This window comes from Aureobasidium subglaciale, assembly GCF_000721755.1.
Source record: "Aureobasidium subglaciale EXF-2481 unplaced genomic scaffold scaffold_6, whole genome shotgun sequence".
NCBI classification, from domain to species: domain Eukaryota; kingdom Fungi; phylum Ascomycota; class Dothideomycetes; order Dothideales; family Saccotheciaceae; genus Aureobasidium; species Aureobasidium subglaciale.
This window is the reverse complement of record NW_013566989.1, coordinates 3,256-27,187: the sequence shown is the minus strand read 5'-3', so window position 1 is coordinate 27,187 and position 23,932 is coordinate 3,256. Positions and strand designations below refer to the sequence as shown.

At 51.4% G+C, this 23,932-nt stretch overlaps 10 protein-coding genes across 10 annotated transcripts; 6 read left to right on the top strand and 4 right to left on the bottom strand.

Moving 5' to 3' along the window:
• Positions 1-19: 19 nt before the first annotated feature.
• On the bottom strand, positions 20-872 carry AUEXF2481DRAFT_608675 (uncharacterized protein). Its single transcript, XM_013490082.1, has one exon. It carries the CDS (start codon positions 772-774, stop codon positions 124-126), a length of 651 nt encoding a protein of 216 aa, XP_013345536.1. The 5' UTR covers positions 775-872; the 3' UTR covers positions 20-123.
• Positions 873-998: 126 nt separating this feature from the next.
• Positions 999-1,886, top strand: AUEXF2481DRAFT_64081 (uncharacterized protein; the record flags this gene model as incomplete). The annotated part of the gene is made up of 2 exons (XM_013490036.1): positions 999-1,319; positions 1,374-1,886. The coding sequence occupies 2 exons, from the start codon at positions 999-1,001 to the stop codon at positions 1,884-1,886; spliced, it is 834 nt and encodes a 277-aa protein (XP_013345490.1).
• Positions 1,887-2,192: 306 nt separating this feature from the next.
• AUEXF2481DRAFT_87356 (uncharacterized protein) lies at positions 2,193-3,520 on the top strand. The gene is made up of 2 exons (XM_013490064.1): positions 2,193-2,820; positions 2,874-3,520. Exons 1-2 carry the CDS (start codon positions 2,300-2,302, stop codon positions 3,379-3,381), a joined length of 1,029 nt encoding a protein of 342 aa, XP_013345518.1. The 5' UTR covers positions 2,193-2,299; the 3' UTR covers positions 3,382-3,520.
• Positions 3,521-4,776: 1,256 nt separating this feature from the next.
• Positions 4,777-6,192, bottom strand: AUEXF2481DRAFT_38132 (uncharacterized protein). The gene is made up of 2 exons (XM_013489907.1): positions 6,107-6,192; positions 4,777-6,035 (listed from the first exon to the last, which is right to left on the bottom strand). The coding sequence occupies exons 1-2, from the start codon at positions 6,160-6,162 to the stop codon at positions 5,267-5,269; spliced, it is 825 nt and encodes a 274-aa protein (XP_013345361.1). The 5' UTR covers positions 6,163-6,192; the 3' UTR covers positions 4,777-5,266.
• Positions 6,099-6,857, top strand: AUEXF2481DRAFT_608602 (uncharacterized protein). Its single transcript, XM_013490081.1, has one exon. It carries the CDS (start codon positions 6,257-6,259, stop codon positions 6,806-6,808), a length of 552 nt encoding a protein of 183 aa, XP_013345535.1. The 5' UTR covers positions 6,099-6,256; the 3' UTR covers positions 6,809-6,857.
• Positions 6,858-6,906: 49 nt separating this feature from the next.
• AUEXF2481DRAFT_27850 (uncharacterized protein) lies at positions 6,907-8,694 on the bottom strand (the record flags this gene model as incomplete). Its single annotated transcript, XM_013489834.1, has 4 exons — positions 6,907-7,980; positions 8,036-8,152; positions 8,208-8,531; positions 8,584-8,694. 4 exons carry the CDS (start codon positions 8,692-8,694, stop codon positions 6,907-6,909), a joined length of 1,626 nt encoding a protein of 541 aa, XP_013345288.1.
• A 318-nt stretch (positions 8,695-9,012) lies between these two features.
• On the top strand, positions 9,013-11,429 carry AUEXF2481DRAFT_38130 (uncharacterized protein). The gene has a single exon (XM_013489906.1). The coding sequence runs from the start codon at positions 9,248-9,250 to the stop codon at positions 11,099-11,101; it is 1,854 nt and encodes a 617-aa protein (XP_013345360.1). The 5' UTR covers positions 9,013-9,247; the 3' UTR covers positions 11,102-11,429.
• A 350-nt stretch (positions 11,430-11,779) lies between these two features.
• Positions 11,780-13,549, bottom strand: AUEXF2481DRAFT_38129 (uncharacterized protein). Its single transcript, XM_013489905.1, has one exon. It carries the CDS (start codon positions 13,507-13,509, stop codon positions 11,842-11,844), a length of 1,668 nt encoding a protein of 555 aa, XP_013345359.1. The 5' UTR covers positions 13,510-13,549; the 3' UTR covers positions 11,780-11,841.
• A 492-nt stretch (positions 13,550-14,041) lies between these two features.
• Positions 14,042-18,463, top strand: AUEXF2481DRAFT_3406 (uncharacterized protein; the record flags this gene model as incomplete). The annotated part of the gene is made up of 2 exons (XM_013489735.1): positions 14,042-14,384; positions 14,436-18,463. 2 exons carry the CDS (start codon positions 14,042-14,044, stop codon positions 18,461-18,463), a joined length of 4,371 nt encoding a protein of 1,456 aa, XP_013345189.1.
• A 1,353-nt stretch (positions 18,464-19,816) lies between these two features.
• On the top strand, positions 19,817-23,932 carry AUEXF2481DRAFT_63818 (uncharacterized protein; the record flags this gene model as incomplete). The annotated part of the gene is made up of 2 exons (XM_013490013.1): positions 19,817-22,866; positions 22,954-23,932. The coding sequence occupies 2 exons, from the start codon at positions 19,817-19,819 to the stop codon at positions 23,930-23,932; spliced, it is 4,029 nt and encodes a 1,342-aa protein (XP_013345467.1).

Genomic DNA, 23,932 nt, shown 5'->3' with positions numbered 1-23,932 from the left:
ACGACCCTGCCTCAAACATCAATTGTCTAAAACTTGAGCAAATCGAATATGACAGCCCTATGTTTCTTCCTGTACGTTCGATATTCCCCTTCATGAATTGACTTTCGATGTGTGAGCCCTACCTCATAGCGGTGGTTGGTCTTGAACTTTTATCCTTTGCGCTTGTGGGCCCCATTGTCGACGATCAAGTCCTTGGGACTCTGCGATCAATCCGTTCCACCAAATCAGAAAATCGCTGGCCACCATGCTCAATTGCTCTTCTTCACCATCAGATCCAGACGTCGCCGGCATGTTAAGGTATAGATTGTGTATCTCCTCTATCGTGGTTCGGTTCGAGATGGAGGTAGTACGAATCGCCTCTGGCACAGTTGACTGCGAGTCTAGGGTCTTTTGTCGATACAATGGGTTAAATCTTGCTGCGAGACCATGGCCGGCGGAGAAAAGGTAGAGGTTGTCGGGGTCGTCGGATGGAGTGGCCTGTCTTCCATGTGCTTCGGCGACGATTAGCTGCTCGGCAGTGTTGATTCCAAAGAGCTCGTCATATCTCAGTCCAGTCATTGCTGAATCCGTAATCCCGCGGTAGTTTTTTTTTCCTTCAGCAGTAAGGGGCTTCTTCATTGCTGCTCGGACTTCGTCGTAGGTCAAGGTAGTAGTGGAGAAGGACGCCATAGCGGAGACTACGGTAGTAAGATAAAGATACAAGATTGAGGTAAAGCTTAGCCTATGTGAAAGCGCTACACGAGGTGCATAGGAGTTGGGATTAGTCCAGTGCATTGCTACAGACGTGAAAGGTAAGGACAGAAAGTGAAGCTAGAAGATCCGCGTTTCGTGACATTGATACGTCATCGATATACATGCAGCGTACTCGCAACTCGCGTCAACTCATCCTCATTTTGACTCTGCACACACATATGCTCTCGCGATCACTCTTGAATTCTCGAACAAACATTGCTGGAAACCTGAGTAGATATACCAAACACAACTCCAGCACCAGAGCAATGAGTACATTTACGCTACCAGGCTCTTCGCCCGAATGTCCTGTCCACTTGACAAACGATCTGACCAAAGAGCAATTACTCTCATTCCCGGCCTTCAAGACGTGGTCACAGACACTTCAACACTCATTGAAACAGCAAGAGTCTAAGAATCATACATTCCACGAGGCTCCCTACAAGCTCCGTAGCATCAACATCCAGAGTGTGGACTTCTTTGGTGGTGAGCGAATCGGTTTCATCAAATTCAAGGCGGAGGTGTCGAACGATGATGGGGAGAAGTTTCCTGGATCTGTGTTCTTGAGAGGAGGTAGTGTAGCAATGCTGGTAAGTCGCACAGCATGAGGTACAATCGCACTGCATTTGTTGACAGCTCCCTAGCTCACTCTACAACCTGACGACGTCGAGGAGGGATCGGAGAAAGACAAGTATGTGATCCTAACTGTACAACCACGCATCCCAGCCGGGTCACTCTGCTTCCCGGAACTGCCTGCAGGCATGCTCGATGATGCAGGTACTTTCTCGGGTGGTGCAGCAAAGGAAATCGAAGAGGAGACGGGTCTCAAGATCGGCGAGGACGAGCTCATTGACCTGACGAAACTCACATTCGGATCTGAAGACCAGACGTCAGATGGGGAGAAGCTACAGAAGGCCATGTACCCCAGTGCAGGTGGATGCGATGAATTCGTTCCCATTTTCCTGCACCAGCAGCGCATCCCACGCAAACAGCTCAAGGATTGGCAGGGTAAATTGACGGGATTGCGCGATCACGGCGAGAAGATCACGTTGAAAGTGGTGAGATTGGAAGAGCTGTTCCGCGAAGGCGGAAGGGACAGCAAGGCATTGGCTGCTTGGTCAATGTACGAGGGTCTCCGCCGTGAGGGCAAGTTGTAATGGACAGGACATGGATGGCGCCATAGACGGGAATCATGATGGTCAGCTCCTTCCCTCTACCGCAGTCGAGCCAAAGATGGATTCGATTGAGAGGCTGCTGAACAGCATAGTCACTGCAATTTCAGTCGAAAGTGAACGGATCGTGCTTTTATTATGTTCTGTCGCTGCCTTGCATGGGTCGTCTCGTGATGTCGTGAACGAATGCGGCTTGATGGATTGCCGCATTAGGCAATTAATGATGAAAGTCTAGCTTATCAGGTGCAATGTTATCGCCGTGCTGCCCCGCTCACAAGGCACAACCCTGATGATTCACCCACCGCTTTGTCTTGCTCTTGCATCTTACTCATTCTGCCATTTGGTTCCCGACTGTTTCCACTCGATCTTCTACCCGCTGAACGACAAGCACCACCAACATGTACAAATACATCCACACTGCCCTTGACACGATACGCGACTACGCCAAACCTGCCACAACGTCCAGCTTCCGCGAGACTGGCAAGCTCACTCCTGACGAGTTCGTTCTGGCTGGAGACTTCCTCACCAACAAGTTCCCTTCATGGTCATGGTCTGGAGCCGCCACTCCGGCTCAGCGTAACTCTCACCTGCCCGACGACAAGCAGTACCTCATCACTCGAGGTGTCCCCTGCCACAAACGCCTCAACGACAACTTTGCCGGGAAGGAAGGTCTCGACGACTTGGTCAAGGAGGGTGAAGCCTTTGGCCCTACTGGAGACGACGACGATGGCTGGTTGAGGACCGGCGGAGATCTCCATAAGCCAGAGTCCCGTCCAGGCGACATCCGCACTGTCGACGACGAGGGCCATGTCGAGCAAGACAGTGGTGATTACGAGGAGGATGTTCCTGACATCGAGGACGAGGAGGACGATCCAGATGCCATCATCCGTGATCCCAAGGCTCACAACGACCAGAACGAGTGAGTTGGCGTCTGCTCTATATACTCAACACACCGCTAACCTGTTCCCTCAGCACTCTCCGCAACTACACCATCTACATAACCTACTCGACATACTACATGACGCCGCGACTCTATCTCTCGGGCTACTCGTCCTCGAACGAACCTCTGCCGCCCATGTCCATGATGGAGGATATTGTGGGTGATTACAAGGACAAGACCGTTACTCTGGAGGACTTCAACTTCGTCTCTCCACCCATCAAGACCGCCTCCATTCACCCTTGCCGCCACGCCAGCGTTATGAAGATCCTCCTCGACCGCGCCGATGCCGCTCTCAAGCTGCGTACACAGAGAATGAAGCACGGCCAAGACGTCTCGAGACAGGGCATGGAGGGCTTGGTCGACCAGACCAGCGCACTCAAGCTGGATGACGAGAAGAAGAATGACGAGTGGGAAGTTTTGACTGATGAGGGCAAGGAAGACGACGTCGCTATCCGTGTTGATCAGTACCTCGTCGTCTTCATCAAGTTCATGGCCAGTGTCACTCCTGGTATCGAGCACGACCACACTATGGGAGTTTAGACGAGGCAGGTCCTTTTTCTATTGCCTTCAGACAATCATTCACTCAGAAGTCAAGGCGTTCATGGCAGGGTCGTTTCTTTAGGAGTTTCTCACATGGCTTGATATGGAGTTTAAGGTTCACGAGATTACGGCATTTCATTCGTCTACAACCAAGTCATCACTCTAATATAACTAACAAAGCAGAGAGAGCACTTTCTACAAATTTCAGATACCCAGCTTCATAATAAGACATTGTCTATCCCAAACGTGCCTGAGTCCTCAAGTGTTATGCTGCATGCTGCAAGACAACAGCGAAAGGTCCTAGTGTTTAATCACCGTGCTACAACATTATCAGACTCTCAATGAGCAGCAAAGAGCCTAGAAATAATCTGCCATACCAAAACATAGCAAAAAAAACTATCATCAAGCATTTCATTTCATTTCATTTCATTACCATAACCATCATCATCGACATCATTCTTAACAAACCCCCATCCATCATCCCTCTCCTTGTTCCATCCTCAAAAGTCCCACCGTCTGTTCCTCACCGGCCTCAGTACCTCCACCATCCCAACATCCTCCCTCCCACCTTGCCTCCTCGCCACATCCCTCATAATCTTTGCAAACACACCAATACTTTTCCCAGCTACAGTTCCCACAGAACGATGAACAGCCATTGTGCGTTCATCTAGCATACCCTCAAAGGAGGTAACCTCATCTCTTTGGGTCGAAGAGGGAGGGGCGCTGTTGGAGTTGGGGAGGTGAGGGAGGTATGGATGCCATGAGGGTGTTGGGTGTTGGGAGGGTGTGTGGATGTCTTTCTGTAAGAGTGATCATCAGTATTTCTAGAGGAGATAAAATGAAGGAAGAGAGAGAGAGAGAGGGAGAGAGAGGGAGTGAGGTGGAGAGAGAAAAAATGTCAGGAATACCTCAGAAAGACCTTTTTGCCATGATTCCTCTACATCGGCAAAGGTTGTTGGAGCGGTATTTACACAGTGGATGAGGAGGGATAGAATTATTGTGATCAAAGTGATCAGTCGTGATGGATGTGCCATATCTCTCTCATTCTATTCTCTTTCGATAGCAGGAGCAGAGCGATCTTGCAATAGCCTGTCTGGACTGGAGATACAAGTAGGATGATATGATGTGGTCCTTGATCAAAATGATTGTATTCTTCGAGATGGGTGATATTTGGCAGAAAAGAAGGAAGAAACAAGATACAAAAGATGGCCTACCTCGATTTTTAACATGTCCAGATCCCATCCCTTTTCTTGTCTCAAGGTCTCACCAGAATGTAATATGCCTGTCTAGCCTTCTCTCGCCCTTGATCTGGTAACCAGTGCATAAGTATGAACGTACCGACTTACCAGTGACACGGCTCATGGCGAGTCGAGCGGAAAGAACAGGGCAAAAGGTCGCGACCATGGCCATCACAGGTGGCGTTTGTTTCACAGTGTCTCTGCTCAGGAATGTTGAAGAGACGTCATTTGCGCCTTTCCGCGTGCGAAAGTCGATCCGGTCGCGTGAAGATAAGAAAGACAGAAGCCCTATCAGGCAAGGGATGGGAAACAGAACAGGGCCGCGAGACCCGAACAAGTGTTTTCTTGCATTCCTCTCCTAGACATATCTAGTCATCTGAATTTTCTGCCTTTGAAGGCCATATTCTTTTCTTTGCGTGATGAGAGGTGATAAGGGGGGTATCAGTGCAGAATCCTTCCAGAAACAGTGAATTGAAAGCCGAAACAGAAAAAACGCCATCTCTTTTTTTCGAGTCTCCGATTTCTATGCAAGAAAGAACCTTCTAATGAATATCCCAATGGATCCAACAAATTGTCGGTAAAATAATGATCAGGACTCGTGAGTCAGGACATGGAACCAGCCATGCTACTCAAAACAGGGAGTCGTCCTAACGTCTCCATCCACCCATTGAACCAAGGGGTGCGCCAAAGTTTGAACTTGGCTTCGTGCGAAGGCGGATGCCTTCATTGTCTACAGCATCCTTGTCCTTGCTTTCTCTGCTGTTCGGTTCGGACTTATCCTTGGCCCCGCTACTCGCGGAATCGATCTTCTCGTCGAGGACAGGTGAAGGCAGAGTCTCCTCTTCGAAAGCCAAGTCGGGGGTTTTGCATACTATGGGTTGGTTTTCTTCTGGATGCTCAGATATGTCTTTGAGTTTCGCATTCAGCATGTCCATAGTGAAGTTCTCGGCGCCCGGATTGCAAGGCAGCGAAGGCATGTGCAGGGGTCCTTTCAGAGGGCGATCTTCATCGACACCATCGTCCTGGGACATGACTTCGTTCATGTGCGTGTTTGTGCGTGTCGGTGTGTCGGTAGTCTTGTCGGAGCGGGTGCTTAGGGCCGGGCTAAAGTCGCCAGGTCTCGGAGCCTTGAGAGGAGTATGACCGGCATGTCTTCTGTTGGCAGGTGGCGGAGGACTCAAGATGTTACGTGTAACAGGGGGAGAGGCAGGTAGATCACCTTGCAGAACGTCGGTCAAGGAGGCGTCGCTGTCGAAGACGGAAGCATCTGTTAAGGAGGGTAAGTCGATGTGTACTGGGGCAGCGTTTCTCTTGATTCGAGGTAGTTCCGGAGACAAGCGGGATGAGTCGACTTCAGCTATGCTGGGTAGTTGGGACGTGGAAGGCTTGACGCCATTTTGAGGTGACATTGCAGGACTACGTGCCGGACTGGAGCCGGACAAGAGTCAGTCGCGTGCTTCAATTTGCTTCTCTTGTTCTGCAATTACCTCTGGCCATTGGGAGACTTGAGTAGGGATTCGAGGGCGGCCACACGACGGTGCATCCTATCTCGTTCCATCTGCCAGCTTTCACGCTCGGCGACAAAGGCCTGGTGTTGTAGCCGTAAGGCCTCATTCAGCTTGTCAAGCTGGGCCTGCATGTCATGTTCGGTAGGCGAAGCGGTCAGAAAGTATGGCGACGAGGGCTGCGACAGGGCTTGCAGGGCCGTGGAATTGAAGGCGGGAGCCCAGAGCGAGTCGTTGGACGTCATCTGGAAGGCCAAGGGCGGCGACCTGAGCGGGACCTTCTTGCTCGCTGGTGCATCGAGAAGCACGGAATCCATGTTTTGGTACAAGAGACTTTGTCTTCTGGGGTCGTACCCGGCGTTGTGGTCGAGGCGGATCGCGTACGTGTACGAGGGCGGAGGTGGAGTGCGTGGTGGATGTGGAGGTGGATATATCTACGTCAAAAGGCGGAGAGGAGTTGGAGTAAGGTGGACTGCGAACTACGGACGTCGGAGGACGACGACATTGGCGCGCGTTGATCTTTTCCTTGCCCAAGAGATGAGCGATGCCTGTCTTGGTTTGAGACGCGAGCCCAACCATCAAGCAGAGAAAGCAATGACGAAGGCCCAATGCCCGCCCCGCCATTTCCCGCCAGCAAGCAAGAAGCTTCGACTCAGCCTTTGGTCCCTGCAGATCCCTGCCTAGCCAAGCTTCTTCTACACCATTCTGCCTTCTGTCCTGCAGAGTTACGACTTGTTTTGCTTGCTTCGTCTCGAAACGCTCTCTTCTATAAATTGCCAACTCTAATCCAGCTTGACATAGTTCGCTGGGAAACTGCCAACCATTCCATTCGCTTCTCCTTCCCACCAGTCATCTGTCGACCCTGTCTTTTTCACCACCTTGATCCTGTCTCCTTCCCTGAAAGACAAGTCTCCCTCACCCTGTCCGCCAAAGTCATACACAGCCGTTACATATTGACCTTGTGATGACGGAATCCTCTTCTTTGGAGGAGGTGGTGGGGGCTTCTTCTTGCCTGCGACGCTGAACGTCCCTGAGGACGTAGAAGCCTTACGCTCTCGACTGAAGTAGTCTGATCCTTGACTCTGGCGTGTCGAAGACGGTGTGAGGAACGGTGTCGATGTCGAGCTAGGTGTGCTTGTAGCTGAGTACGTCCGAGAAGCTGCCCCACCATTCGTGTACCCGTCTGGCGTAGCCACAGGTGTGGCTTTGGAGAAGGAAGGAATCCGTGGCTTGCTTCCCATATCGACATTAGGAGCTGCTCCAGGTCGAGGTGGCTTCACTGGAGGTGCCTCTTCGTCCTCATACTGCGAATTTAGCGTAGCCGTGTTCTCGTAGTGCGAGTGCAGTCTAGTGCTGGAAGATATGCGACCAGGCCTTGGTGGCTTCACTGGTGCTGCTTCTTCCTCGACCTCACTTCTTCCGGACCCGGCACCTGACCCAGAGCCGATGCGCAACATTCCGGGCATACTAGGCTTGGGTAGTGAACCATGACTACCAGTTCTTTTTGCAAAGTTGTTGCGAAGTCCAAGTCCAGTGACCGTGCCTTGCTCCTTATCCGGGAGACTCATTGGTTGATGTATGGCTTTGCCGTTTGAGAGAGTCCTGATGTTGTGCTCAAGATCTTCACGGAATGGTGTGAACTCTGCTTCGAACGTTGACACCACCTGCTCGAGTGCTGGAGAAGGCGAAGGCAGCCTATGGGTCTGACAGTACTCGTGTAGTTGGGTATACATCTGGCCCACGAGCTGGTACTGTATCATGATCTGAATCGCGAGCAGATCTGTGAGAAGGCTTGAGAGAGCATCTAACACAGGAGGCAATACGCTCTTGAGCTGTTCGTCAGCAGCTTGGTAGTCCTTCATCGTCGGTCAGTCTATCAAATAATGGTTCGAGTGTCGATGCGTCACTTACTGCGCTACACCGTGCAAGGTCATTCTCGTGCTTCATCAAAGCAGTTTCTTCTCTTGCGGATCTCGTCTCTTTGCGTCGGACACTGTCGGCGCGTGAGTTGTAGCGTTCATAATCAAGCTGATAAGCAAAATTAGCCCATGGCAAGATGGCAGCCAGTACAGCAGCGACCAACCTTGAGATCCTCTCGGCGTTTGATAGATTTTTTGAGCATCTTGAGAGAGTCCTTAGCATCCATCGCAGGTCTCAGTAGTCTCGGTTCAATTGAATTGATCTCCGTGCTTAAGTCCTTCCCTAGATTTGCGTAGATAGAATGCAGGTCACTGGCTTTGTCCAAGTATCTTCGCGGAGTTGGTGCCGGCTTCTGCTGATTGGGATTATCCGGGTCTTCCTCGACTTCGATCGGCTTGTACAGCAGATGCAATGTTTCAGCAACGTAAAGTTGTGTGTTCAGTGTTTCGTCCCAAGCATTGCGCCATGATTTTGTTGCTTCAATAAACTGGTTGACTTGATTAGTGTATATCATTGTGTACAGTACCCGACGTTCTCACGCTGGCAAGAGCTGCATCGGCCGTGTTGAATTCACTAAGGATGCCACCTACGTCTGCCCCATCGGCAGACCGCTTCATCAATTTACCAAATTTGCGTTGAACATTCTGCATCGTGAGTAACGATCAAAGAAGAAGGCAAGATACAAAGCACAATGAGTGATTAGACAAGCAAGTTGAAGAAATCCGAGAGTTGATGTTGAGAGGACAGCGAGCGGGGCCAAGCCTTCCGGCCTCGCAGAACCTGGCAGCGGGTCATTGTTCACTTGGATCATGCATTCTGCGATATTATCATGTCAGGATTACGCGGCGCCGAGATGACATCTATTTCACGCATGCTTATCCGTAAATCAGGACAGGGCAGGACATCCGTCTTGTGGTTGGAGATATAAAATTAGCACCCTGCGCAATGTCAAATGTCGTGGGCGGAGCGTACGCCTAATCTCCGCCGTTCTTTCTGAAGATCGGGCCCGACACGTGTGACGCGTGTGTGACGCGCCAAGAGCAGCACTTTCCATCGGGAGGCCATCGCAACTTCCGTCATGGTCTACTGCCTGCTCTGAACACTGCTTTTGATGCACCGGCGCCTCTTGATATTAGGCCGTTCAAGATCTCTTCGCGCAATGCCGGATACGACGATAGCTCTTCCAGACCATCATCGAGGAACATGACGGCAGCAGTCTTGCGTAGTTCGCCAAACCTCGCGGTCCCCCAAACCCAAAATACCGCCCCGGTCCATGAGTTCAACTGTCTCTACACTCATGATCTGAGACGCAAGCAAAAGAGATGGCAAGATGGCTTCTTGCGATACCACACGTTCAACAAGCGAGTTATGGTCTACGATGTTCCTAGAAATTTCCTTGGCGACCTTCACTGGACTAGCGGAGATGATCTTCGAGAGGGCGACGAGATGACGCTCGAAAAAGGTGGTATCATGGTCCAAGTCTCTGAGAGGATAGGTACCATACAGACCGACCTGTCGGACTTGTTGCAGCGTAAAGACAAGACTCCAGCAAGGAATCCAGCCACGTCGAGGACTTTGATGCGCTATGGAACTCCACATGCTGCTGCACCCAACTTTGCACCCAGGACTCCCCAAGCCACCTCGACAACTCCCATGAAGCACAAATCGCTCAACACTCTGCTGGGGAAGTCGAGACGACCTATAGGAAAAGCATCTCTCCCTACAGAATCTCCATACGAGGCGCGGAACAGAGACATACAGATAGCTGAAGCTCAGGAAGAAAGAGAAAGGAAACGACGAAGGTTCGAGTCTCCAGCTCAAGTTACTCCGAAAGTGGCAAAGCACCGTAATGTCTCTGTACAGCAGGGCGTGGGCACCGTCGCCAAGAATCAAGCATGTCAAGTCATCGATCTTTCGTCGGATACTGAAGACATCTCCGCAGCACAAGCTGCAAGCCATGCTATCGATGCCGAACTATTGGCTACGTCCTCTCCTGCCCGTCTAGTCATCAGTCCTGCACCTCGGCACTTGAATCCCAATCGTTTCTTGTCAGTTGACAAACGACCGGCAGCCGCAAAAGCACCTGTCGTTGGTTCACCCTCTTCAAAAGCATCGGAGCGAGTTAAGCCTGTCGACCCTCCTGCCCGTGCCCCTACTCCCATCGTCATTAAACCTGTGCAGGAAGTCACTTCCTTGCGACTTGCACGTGCAAAGAAAGCTGCTGAAACCTCTGCTACCGCTGGGGACAGTCAGAGAAGTGAGTTTTTTGCGACTGGATCCGATTCTCAGGCACGCGGAAAATCCTTGAAGCTTGTTGGCGCAGCTCCAAGAAAAATGTTGGTCTTCCAGTCACAGAAATCTCGTCAATCGAGCACGGAGCGTGAGCGTGGAACGGGAGGCACACCGCTCGAAAAAGCTTCCGGTACGGGGCGAGATGGGATTTCTGAGCCAGCTAAGGAGGCGGCAGCACCCAATGTTAATTACACTGCAAGACAGCCTGCCACTGAACAAGCTTCGGAGGAATCAATCTTCCAACGACGCATGCAAGAAAGGCTCGCAAGACTAGAGAAGAAGAACAAACGGACAGGATTGCAGCGAAGTTCGTCTGACGTGACTGAGCAACGTCCTGCAGCAAAGAAACCCACGACCGGCACTGGACTCAGGAAGACCACTTCTGTCGTCATGTCTCGTCTTGATTCTCCCGAAAACCCTTCACTCGCCGACTTCCAATTCCCAGACGTCACACCTCTGGACTTCGATGACCCTATCATCGATGACTCGGTTGCTCAGCCCCCAACGAAGCCAAGCAAAGAGCCTACGAGTCTGACGACGAAACCACAAGGCAGGGGATCTAGTACTATCACTGCCAGAGCATTCAAGCCTTTGACCGTCAAACCGGTTCCCGTGACAGCTCCTGTCCTCGCCACGGAGCCTGCGCAAGCCATTGCAGTAGAAGAGAAAAAGGATGAAGATCTTGGACCGTGGAGTAAAGAGGCGTTTGACTTGATGGACTGGAGACCACCAAACATGCAGGTGAAAGCGAATAAGACGGCTTGAGTGTGGTGAGATGAGAGCGATCGTGTTGTCACATAGAGCTTCGATGCGTTATGAAGAGTGATTGCTTTTTCGGTTAGCGATGGCGTTCAGGAACTAACTCATTGGAGGGGTTTGGGGCACGGGCATTGTAGTTTATATACCCTTGAGAGATATGCATTCAACAGACATGGCTTATGATGACCGTTCCAAAATGTATCATGGCACCTGACCATTATCGTTACTTTGACTAAGGAACTGGTGCTATGGAGGCTCTGAGCAGGCGGACGAGAAGATGCAGAAGGAGAAAAATAGCAGGAAGCGGGAAGGAGAGAAAAAAGCGCCCAAGTCAGCAAGTATAGAGTGCGACCCTGATTGTAATTTTCTTGACGACAAACCTCGACGATGACATCGATGACAGTCAATATGAAGCCGGGGAATATCTTTCGAACAAACGTTATGCTCATGTCCTGTACTACAGAGATCAAGACTTATCTGTTTCCCTAGCAGTATCATGATCAATCTGGTTTTGAGATGAGGTTCGATGATGCGGGATCCAGGAGGCTCTACTACACAGACCGCGTGTGACAATAGAGACTGGGGACGTCACATTACATTCTGAATGACCAAAAAGCTGTAGACATGCGATCGTACGTGATGCTCCAAAGAAGACGTAAAAAGTAGAAGAAGAGAGTCGTCAATGCAATTATGCAATTAAGTAAGGGTATCAACATAGAAAGTGGCTAGATGCAAGATTTCAAAGGCTAGGCGCGTCTCCGCCTAAGTTCCCACATGACGTCTTCGTCATCTACATCAACATATTCTGCCTCCTCAAAGACCTCGGGAACTTGGCTTTGTTGTGCAGATGGCTTGAACTCGCCCTGCTGCTCGTCCTCGGCAGCAAAATCAAGCTGGCCTCCAAGGAACTTTCCGAAATAGATCACAGCGTCCAGGACTTCTTTGCCAGTAGGGACAATGTGATCTCTAGGTAGCAAGAAGCCATAGGTACCGCGATCACGGAGCTTGACTTGATACGTGTACTTCACCTTCAGATCATGGTAGAACCAATCAAGGAAGCTGCCGCCACCGGTTTCGAAGCGGGGGAAGACTTGACGATCACCAATAGCGACATAGCCAACATTGCCCTCGCACGCCGGTGCAGACTGGTAGTAGCGTCCGCCAGACAAACGCATGACCTTTGACAGACCAGCAGCCACTTCTTGCAAATTCTCAAGGTTGGGAGGGCTCTCCTCGCAGGTGTACGAAAAGGGGTACAAGATCTGCTGCGAGTACGAGTGCAAATCGAGAAGACCTACGAAGTCAACATTGTTGTTATCGGTCTCATTGCGTGCCCAATCAGACAGCTGCTTGGCTTCCACAGCTTCAAAGGGCTCGGAACCTGAGAACGACTCGCTGCAGGGGTTCGATCTGGAGTTCGCACCGTCCCACTTGTAGGAGAAACTACGATCGAGATCGAGACCACGGCAGAAGCGCAGAGAAGTTTGTTGACGGTTCTTGCGCCATAAACGATCGTGGTCCCAGGAGTAGACATAGCCATCTGGATTAATGGTAGGTACGATGACCCAGTCGAACTCTTCCAGCAGGCTAGTGATGACATGGTTCTTCCCGTAGCCAGTGATGAGCGAGTTTGCAATGTAGTTGACGGTGCTGGTTGAGATCCACTCGCGGGCGTGTAGGCCAGCAGTAATTAGAATGGTCTTTCGGCGTGTAGGAGAGTCGTTGTTGGTCGGGTGAACGCCGATACGCATGGCAGGAATATCACGGCCTTCATATGTAGTTCCAATGCTGATGACACGCACGTGGGTTGTGAAGAGGGAGGCCATCAGACGCATCCAAGGTTGGATGACGGAAAGAGGCTGGTAGTCGTTGAAGAAGATGTTGTCGGATGACGAAACGCCAAGCTTGGGGCCAAAGGCATTATGGTGAGTAGGACCATTGGATTGAAGTAGACGAGAGGAGCGGGACGAAGGATATGTATCTGAAATGGCATTCTGAAGAGTGAAGTCGTCCATGAGCAGGTTATGTGCTTGGTGTAGCGAAGCAGGCAGCAGGCCAAGTAACGAAGGGATCAAGTCTTTCTGTAGTCTAATGTCGACCCAATCGTCGGTAAACTCCCATAGATCGAGGAAGAGAGTGTCTGCAGCATCGGCCAGGCTCGTTGCATCCTTGGAATTACTAATGTTGAAGCGCACGACAACATCGTCGCTGTTCTTGTGGACTTGGGAGTCGGGTCGAGAGTTTGGCGGCGGGCTCCAGATGGTGCGAACTATGGCGTCGGTGACGGAGCGCCATGCCGGGCGATGCAATGGTTGCTGAGATGATGGGGGTGGTTGTGCATGTGAGGGTACGGCAGAGGCAGTCGGAAGCAGCAATGTCGAAGCGACGACGAGCCCCAACGACGAGGCGCGCATTGTTGAGTCTTGCTGCTCGAGTGAGTGTGTGCAGGCAGACGGTTGGCAAACTGCAAGAAGTCACAGCTTGGGCGGGCTCGCGGAGGCCGGAGGCTTGTGGAGAGGCAGGACCGGGGCTGCTTGGCAACATCCTCCGCGCCTTCCCTGATGCGAGCAGCCTTGAGCGAGAGTGGGACCTTTTCCAAGCCTTGTACGTGGTGCTGACGAGGCAGTCACGCTGAGCCCAATTCTGCGCAGAATAGTCACAGTCTGTACTCTCGATACCAATCCAGATTTCCGTTCTTCGTCCCCTGCATCTACTCGAATCACCGTGTGCAGAGTCAGCTATTCCTTCTTGGAAAGAGACACGCTCGTTTACCCCCCGGACCCGCCATCTCCAATTTCCTGCTGAACCCCCTTCGTAACCACAAAGGAGCGAAACATATTCTCCGCAATCTACACCCACGTCCAACACATGCGCGCCTAGCATCCTCCGTCGACGTGCTGCTCCTACGCCGTCAAATGACCATCCTTCTGTTGCGACTTGCCGGCCATGCCTCTCATGTCGCGTCGCCGCAGCACTCTGGACACCCTCTTAAACGACATCCGTAGTAATGCCCAGGAAGATGCTGCCACCACAAACTCGGGCTATGCCACTCCCGTGCCAAATACACATCGTCCCATGAGTGCCCAGGACCCCATCTCCCCCATGGACGCCCTCAGTCTTGGCCCACCTTCTCCGCCCATCCAGACGGCCACTTCGTCTACGGCTCGCTTTAGCATGTTACGGTGGAGGCACTTCTCCGATGGCCAGCTCTCAGCCAAGGCGAGACTGCATGCTGAAGCTGACAAGACTCCTCCGGTGCCCCAAGTTCCGCTTGAACATCAGTCACAGAGTACGTCACCATCTCTCAGTCAGCTTTGCGACTCTCACTCACATCGTCCAGCTCCAGTGCCAACCCCCCAGATCATCACCACTGCCCCGACCATGGACGAGCACAATCACCCTACACATCGCGCCCGGAAAGCAAAGAGTCCTTTCAAGCGTCAGATCTCGAAGCTCAGCCCCTCGAAACAGCGTCGAGAGTCGACCGAAGACCACCGACCATGGCGTAGAGGCCGCTCTGTGGATATCGATCGGCTCGTTCCCGATGTTTTTGCTCCGCCACCTTATGGCGACGAATCAAATTCGGCTCTGGCATTGCCCATCACTCGTTTGTCCGACTCGTCAGGAGAACAGAGGAGCTCAGGGGAGCATGTCACATATGCTACGACCACCACTACCCATACCATCTCGACTACCACAACCCTGTTCAAGCTTCCACGCCGCAACAAGAAAAATAAGTCACTGTTCCCTCTACCTAGCAAATCGGCATCTTCGCAGATACCTCCTGAGACAGAAAGTCCCCACGGCACGCCCCGTCCTTCGACCAGCGCTATCTCGACTCACTCCAACATAGAATCCCCCGAAAGACAGAGACGACCTCCTCCTCTCAGCGCTCTTCAGCGACGCCACACCGAAGCCTCACGACCGCGCCTTTTCCTCTCATCTTCACCCGCACCTGCTCAGCTCGCAAGATCATCAATCGCGGCTCTTGCTACCCACGGGGGTGCTCCATTGTTCCGGAACGACTCAAGTAACTCTACACACTCCAATGGCTCGTCGCCCGTTCTCAACCCGCCTCGTCGATTCGGCTTGCGAGATAGATCCTCAACCGTGAGTTCGTTCGGACGCCGATCTGAGGATCGTACCCCGCCTACACCGCCCATGCCCTCCAGCGCTCGCAATTCGACCTCAACCTCAGGTAGAACTAGTCTGGGTGGACTTTTAGGATTCAACAGATTCCGACACAACTCTGACCTTCGAGACCGCAACTCTTCACCTGGCTTTCACACAAAATCCAACTCGCTGTCTCCTAGCGTAAACGAGCCTCTGGTCATACCAGATCGCGAAGAGGGCGACACCCCCGGCAAATATTTGGAAAGATTGCAAGTTGCCGTATCTCGTAGTCTCATCGCGGGAATACTATCAAAATCAGCCGACCCATTTGCACAAGCCGTTCTGCGGAGTTACTGTCGCAAGTTTTCTTTCTTCGGGGAACCTATCGATATGTCTTTGCGCAAGTTCCTGCTGGAGGCAGAGCTGCCGAAAGAAACTCAACAGGTAGACAGAGTTGTACAGGCCTTCGCAGATCGATACCACGAATGTAACCCTGGAATCTTCATGTCGCCTGATCAAGCTTACATCATAGCTTTCTCACTGATGATGCTGCATACCGACGCGTTCAACAAAAACAACAAGAGGAAGATGCAGAAGCATGATTACATCAAGAACACTAGCGGTCAGAATGTCTTAGACGACGTGTTGGGCTGCTTCTACGACAACATTTGCTACACGCCTTTCATTCACTTTGAGGAAGAGGTAGATATCAATGGTGAACGACTCCTCACCTTCAAGCCAAAGAAGAGTAAGCTTCGGGGTAGTATACCTGATCCTGGAAGGAAGAACAGTGGACCAATCGATCCTTATGCTCTGATCTGCGATGGCAAGCTGGACTCACTGAGGCCTTCTATCAAGGATTCGATAACCATGGAAGATCCCTACAGCTATTTGGGCACTGCGAACTTCTTCGATATGAAAAGACTGCAAAAGGCTTTCGTGAATACCGCTATTCTTCAGATCATCTCTGCTCGCTCTAGGCCCGCTGCTTTCGAGTCCCAAGCTACTCGCGACAATCCTAGCGAGTCAGCTATAGGTCTCGTAGATCTCAAGGTCACGAAAGTCGGCGTCCTGTGGCGAAAGTCCACAAAGCGCAAGAAGACAAGATCTCCATGGCAGGAATGGGGTGCCATCTTGACCGGATCTCAATTGTACCTCTTCAAGAACGTCACTTGGGTCAAGGGTTTGATGTCGCAGTATCATACGCACGTCAAGCAAGAAGGCACCAACGCGCCCGTCATCTTCAAACCACCAATTCAAGATTTCAAACCAGACGCTCTCATTAAGACAGACGACGCTGTTGCTTTGCTTGATCGTAGTTACCTGAAGCACAAAGACGCTTTCACATTGGTCCGTCACGGCGGACAAGAAGAAGTCCTGCTCGCTGAGAACGAATCCGAAGTCAACGATTGGATCGCTCTGATCAACTACGCTGCTGCTTTCAGGTCTGCTGGTGTGAGGATTCGTGGATTTATCGGCGGAACGGACACCGACGTCACAATCAACAGCCGTGGTAGGCTCAATTCGACAGCTTCCGTCGATTCTTCGATCAACGCATCTATTGGCTCAGCCCTGAACTCGACTATAACACACGACGGACAGATTACTGTGGGAAAGAGGGACCTTACTCCGCAACTCGTCAGACAAGTGTTGGCTGCTCGACGACAGATTATGTTACAAACTATAGTGGAGTCGGAAAGAGAGGTGACCGATGCAATCAGGAACCTCGAGAACATGATGCGCAACGCTCGACACCTACTTCTTCTTGCTCCCATACAGCCAAAGACAAGAGAAGATGTGTGTCATGCCACTGCTCGGATGGACGCTATGCTGAAATGGGTCAGACGTGACATCTGGCGAACAAAGTGTCACAGAGACATCCTCTCCCTAGATTTGCAAGAAGATGGGGACATATTCGACAGTAAGTTATCGAGTTCGATAGCGAATAACCGCAAGACTAGTGGTCTTCAGAAGACGGTCTCGAAGACTAGCTCTGCCATAAGTCAGCAACCACATCCCCAGTCACCAACCCATTCTTCTCGACCAAATGGCGGAGATGGCCAGGGCGAGGGCTTTTTCAACAGGGACGTTTTCAAAACACCACCAGAACATGCCCTCAGGTTCGGAGATGCTTGGCAACTTCCTAGTAGCCCACTGGAACTCAACAGCGCACAAGACGATCGTCGTCCTTCGACTGCTAGTGTCCCGCAATCTGTCATTCGTAAGCACAGCGTTGCTGGCATGTCAGTTGCGTCTAGTGTGCAGGATGGAGACAGATATCTTTCATCTGCTGCTTCTGATGCTCAATCACGCCATGGTCGCTTGACACCTACCCGGAGTTATGAGACCCGGGATCACGAAGCTGCTCTTCTTGCACGGGATCCACTAGCCCCATCCACGTCTGCCGCCACGCATTCTACCGCCGGAATTTCAGAATCTTCTCACGCGACTCCAGAAAGTGCCTCCAAGCTCAAGAGTGGAAGAAGAAGTCTGCATCGTACGCTGCGAGATGGTCGCCATGACACATCTGCGTCTCAACGTCATCGCAGGGGCAAGGAGAGTGCCAGCACAATCCGCTCGGACGGAAGCCGTGCCGATGATTCTGTCGAGGCTACTCCTGGTTTGGAGAGGACAGCGACAAGATTCATGGTCCATGGCAAGCAAGCCTCGGTCGTAACTTTTGGTGCGGACTGGGCAGAAGAGAAAATGCGGCGCGAACTTGCCCGCAATCACTCTGCATCGACACAAAATAGCACAGAGGAGAGCGGACCAGATGCCAACTTACAATATCATGTCACTCAAGCTCTCTCATCTTTCAACCAAAACGATACTTCCAATTCGGACGGACCAGGAACGATGAATGTCCGCATTCCTACCGTACACGAATGGCAAGCTGATCCAGCTGACAAGACACCGACTGCTGCGGTCGAGAAGTCATTACCCGATCCTTTCAATCTTCAGCATGAGCTGACTACGCCCACTCTGATGTCGAGCGATGACGATCTCGACTCTTATTTCGACGCGAATAGTCCGCGCTCAGACAGAGTGCGCAATACCTCACGCAAGTTCTCTGAGTCAAATGGGCTAGAAGACGCCTTGAATAATGCAAGAGAAGCGGTCCTTCCCGAAGATCTTCCTCTTCCATCATCACCCCCTATGGCTGTCGAGCAGGATCATCACGACGACAACACCATTCCCTTCTCGCGATACATTGAGAACGGAAAACTGCGTGAACTTGCTTCACCAACAAAATAGAGCACCACGCAGGCGTTATTGCTCGTCAACCGCAAGTCTGTAATCACTTGCGCAACACAAAAGTCATCAGCGCTGCCCGCCTCATCTGTTCTGGTTTCCATTTCTTGCTGTTATTCTTTTTGCATTTAATCGCACGATTCCCCTCCTTAGGCATTGCATCTATTCTTTTCACGTCCAGACAGTTTGACGGAGCGGTTCTTCCACGGTATATAGCGTATGAGCATTAGATCCAGATGCTGATCAACTTGGGTCCCAACAAGACACTCAACCTCACTCGGCCCAAATTCTACCTAGAGCCTATAGCTTTCTGCAACCATTGTGACTTTACACGATCACATGAGATTCGCAGCGTGCCATCCTATTTGCTCCATGTCCAAGACCACATGTATTCCAAGCCGTTAGGCAGCACTTTTGCAACCGACTTGTCGGATCTGTCTGCAGTCATCCGAAGGATCGTAAGCGGTGCCTACCTGCCTACTTAGTCAAGTTTGGTGTCTCACGCGATGATAATTGCCGTACATTTCTCGCCCTTCTCTTGTTAACCTCACTGCACAATCATTGCGTTGCAAGAAAGTAGAGCTATGTGCTTGCTAGAGAAGGAGAAGGAGCCATAGCAAGATCGATCTTGAGCAATGCAAGATACGCGTAAAGAATCGTATTCCGTTTGTCGTAGAGCGTGTATGTTTTGACTTCTGTCGCATTCGTACTCGTACCCGTAATTCGTATGACCCATCTCCACAGATGAATCGGGGTGCGTACCCCGACTGAAATTCTCGGCCGACCCTATCTATACGAGCTTATGCAGAGGTAAACGAGCTTATGCGGGAAAGAGCCGCAGTAATGCAGCGATGTCGTACATAACTATCAGGGTCCATCGAAATCGGTGTTTATTCAAGGCCGGCGGCGTGTCGATATGCATAAGCGGAAGTTGGACGTCCCGGTGGGATTCTCGAAGAGGGCTTTGGGTAATAACGCCCACCTCAGTTCACGAGCGTTGCGTGTGAGAAACGCTCTAAGCGAGCTTAGGGGGCAACCTTGCCTGTAGGTTTGATTACCAAGACTGCAGATGGAGCCTGGAGGAACATACAATCAAAGGGTGAGGCGACCTGGAGATAAGTTATTAGGTCCCGGGCTCTTGCTCCTTTCTTGAAACCGATTCCATTTCCAATTCTGCGACAATATAACTCGGTGTTCCGACATATTCTCTTCATCTACACACTCTTTTCTGACGCCTCATCGCTCGACCATACCAACATCTTGAGTTCTGGACTCAAAATCGCCCCACAAGGGACAATTACTTCTTTCCCCGCCATCAACAAAGCCTCGGGCGGCTATAACCCCATATAGATCAATATGGATCCTGTAAACGACAGAAACACTGGCTCAGATGTATCGAGTAGTGGCGACACAGTGGACGTAGAAGTCACCAACTATGAAAAAGCACAGTTGGGCCAAGCTCCGTTACCACTAGCTCCTGCACCAACACCAGCAGTACCCATTACCGAGAAAGGACACAAGAGCAAGGATTCGAAGAAGGACACAGACAGCGATGATGAGGGTGAAGATCCGTTCGCTCATCTCCCCGAGCATGAGAAGGCTGTCTTGAAGCGGCAACTGGACGTGCCTGTCGTCAAGGTCACATATGTAATGCTGTTCCGCTACTCGACGTTCAACGACAAACTCCTGATGGCGCTGGCTGCCTTCTCTTCTATCATTGGAGGCGCCCTGTTGCCCCTCATGACCATCGTCTTTGGCGGTCTCACAACAACCTTCCAGCAATTCTTCTCTGGAGAAGTATCGCAGTCCCACTTCAACTCTGAATTGAGTAGGTTCAGTCTATACTTCCTCTACCTGGCTATTGGAGAATTTGTCTTCGTCTACATCGCCACGGCTGGATTCCTCTACACCGGCGAACACGTTTCCGGGAAGATTCGCGAGAACTTCTTGAAAGCCATTCTTCGCCAAAACATCGCCTTTTTCGATCAGCTTGGTGCGGGAGAGATCACCACTAGAATCACATCAGACACCAACCTTGTTCAAGATGGTATCTCTGAGAAGGTTGGTCTGACACTCACTGCTGTCGCCACTTTTGTCACTGCCTTCGTAGTGTCTTTCATCAAAGATTGGAAACTCACCCTGATCCTCATGTCGACCGTTTTCGCAATCGTATTCACCATGGGTGGCATGAGTGGTTTTATTGTCAAGTTCAACAAGGCGTCTTTGTCGTCTTACGCCGAAGGTGGTACCGTGGCCGAGGAGGTTATCTCAAGTGTTCGCAACGCCAAAGCTTTCAACACCGAAGCTAAATTGACTAGAGCGTACGATGCTCATCTCGCTGTAGCTGAGAAGTGGGGCTTCAAGATGAAGGCTGTCACTGGCTCTATGATTGGCTTCTTGATGTGCTACGTCTACCTGAACTACTCCCTGGCATTCTGGATGGGCTCTCGATACCTTGTCAGCGGTCGTGTCAAGGTCGGTGATGTCTTGACCATCATCCTGAGTATTATGATTGGCGCCTTTGCTCTTGGAAACGTTGCTCCTAACATCCAGGCTTTTACTACTAGTGTTGCTGCAGCAGCCAAGATTTTCGCTACCATCGACCGGGTCTCACCCCTAGACCCTTCTGCTGCATCTGGCGAGACTTTGAAGAGCGTCGAAGGTCACATTGAGCTACGTAACATCCGTCATATTTACCCCTCTCGTCCTGAAGTCACCGTCATGGAGAACGTTAGTCTTGTTGTCCCAGCCGGTAAGACAACTGCTCTGGTGGGCGAGTCTGGATCGGGCAAAAGTACCATCGTTGGTCTCGTTGAGCGATTTTACGACCCTGTTGGTGGAAACGTTTATCTCGATGGTCAGGACATCTCGACTTTGAATCTGCGCTGGCTTCGCCGCCAAATCTCTTTGGTCAGTCAGGAACCAACACTCTTCGCTACCACCATCTTTGGCAACATCCGCCATGGATTGATCGGTACCGCTCACGAGGGAGAGTCGGAGGAAAGGATTCGTGAACTCGTCGAGAATGCCGCCAAGTTTGCCAATGCCCACGAGTTCATCACCGGTCTGCCGGAAGGATATGAGACCAACGTTGGTGAACGTGGTTTCTTGCTCTCTGGTGGTCAGAAGCAGAGAATCGCTATTGCCAGAGCCATGGTTAGCGACCCCAAGATTCTCCTCCTTGATGAGGCTACGTCTGCCTTGGATACAAAATCGGAGGGTGTTGTACAAGCTGCACTGGACAAGGCGGCCTTGGGACGTACGACGATCGTCATCGCTCACAGACTCTCCACTATCAAGGGCGCTGACAACATTGTTGTCATGTCTCGTGGTCGTATCGTGGAACAGGGGACGCATGACGTGCTGATTGGACAGAAAGGAGCTTACTACAACCTGGTCGAAGCCCAAAGAATCGCTGCCGAGAACGAGAGCAAAGATCAGGAAGAGTTTGGTATTCTGGACGAGAAGGACCAGAATCTTACCCGCGTTGTCACTAAGGGTGAAGAGTCCGAGGACGGCCTCCAGCTTGCTCGCACTCAGACCAGCAAGTCCAAGTCCAGCATCGCCCTTGCAAACAAAAAGGCCGACATTGAGAACCGTTACTCTCTGTGGACTCTGATCAAGCTCGTCGCAAGCTTCAACAAGAAGGAGTGGCTCTACATGACTATTGGCATCATCTGCTCTGTCATCACAGGTGGTGGTAACCCGACACAAGCCGTGTTTTTTGCCAAAGCCGTCACCGCACTCTCTTTGGACACCCGTATACCATCAAATCTCCCCATCATTCGTCGCGAGGCCAACTTCTGGTCCTGGATGTACTTCATGCTTGCCATGGTTCAATTCGGTGCCTTCATTCTCCAAGGATACGTTTTCGCCATTTGCTCTGAAAGATTGGTTCACCGCGCTCGCGAGCAAGCCTTTAAGACTATGCTTCGTCAGGATGTCGCTTTCTTTGACAAAGAAGAAAATACTGCCGGTGCTCTGACCTCCTTCCTGTCTACTGAGACCACCCACCTTGCTGGAATGTCCGGCGTAACACTTGGAACGCTTCTCTCTGTCATCGTCACTCTGATTGCCGCGTTTTCCGTCTCTCTGGCCGTTGGCTGGAAGCTCAGTCTGGTCTGTATCTCAACTGTACCTATTTTGCTTGCATGCGGTTTCCTCCGATTCTGGATGCTGGCTCGTTTCCAGGCCAAGGCTAAGAAGGCATACGAGAAGTCTGCTAGTTACGCCTGCGAAGCCACTTCCGCTATTCGCACAGTCGCATCCTTGACCAGAGAGGATGATGTCCACCTTCACTATCACGACCAGCTTGTTGACCAAGAGCGCAAATCGCTTGTGTCTATTCTCCGATCTTCAAGTCTTTATGCTGCTTCCCAATCGCTCATCTTCTGTTGTACAGCTTTGTAAGTCACACTGAAGGCACAGATGCCGCATAGCCGCGGTGTCCATGCCAGCCGATATTGGTGAGAGTCATGCTAACATTGTTTTAGGGGTTTCTGGTACGGAGGGCGTTTGATTGCCAGTGGCGAGTACAACATGTTCCAATTCTTCCTATGCTTCAGTGCCGTCATCTTCGGTGCACAATCTGCCGGCACGATCTTCTCCTTCGCTCCCGATATGGGCAAGGCCAAGCAGGCTGCTGCAGAGCTCAAGATTCTATTTGATCGCAAGCCTGAAATTGACAGTTGGAGCGAGGATGGTGAGAAGCTTTCCAACGTCGAGGGTCATCTCGAGTTCAGAGATGTACATTTCCGTTACCCGACTCGTCCCGAGCAGCCTGTATTGAGAGGTCTCAATCTCACCGTAAAGCCTGGCCAATATGTGGCTCTGGTTGGTGCTAGTGGTTGCGGCAAATCGACGACTATCCAGCTTCTCGAGCGCTTCTACGACCCTCTGGCTGGTGGTGTATACATCGACGGCAAGGAGATTTCAAGCCTCAACGTCAACAACTACCGCTCATGGATCGCTCTTGTCTCACAGGAGCCCACTCTCTACCAAGGCACCGTCAAGGAGAACATCCTACTCGGTGCTGACAGAGAAGACGTCCCACAAGAAGACATTGTACAGGCTTGCAAAGACGCCAACATCTACGATTTCATCATGTCATTGCCGGATGCCTTTGACACCATCGTGGGTAGCAAGGGTAGCATGTTGTCAGGTGGTCAGAAGCAGCGTATTGCCATCGCTAGAGCTCTGCTACGTAATCCCAAGATCTTGCTCTTGGACGAGGCTACCTCTGCTCTCGACAGTGAGTCTGAAAAGGTCGTTCAGGCTGCTTTGGACAAGGCTGCCAAGGGTCGTACTACTATCGCCGTCGCGCATCGTCTATCCACTATCCAACGCGCAGACATGATCTACGTGTTTGATGCTGGTAGAGTCGTTGAATCCGGCACACACACTGAGCTTCTCCACCTGAGAGGACGCTACTTCGAGTTGGTCAACTTGCAGAGCTTGGGCAAGGCACAGTAA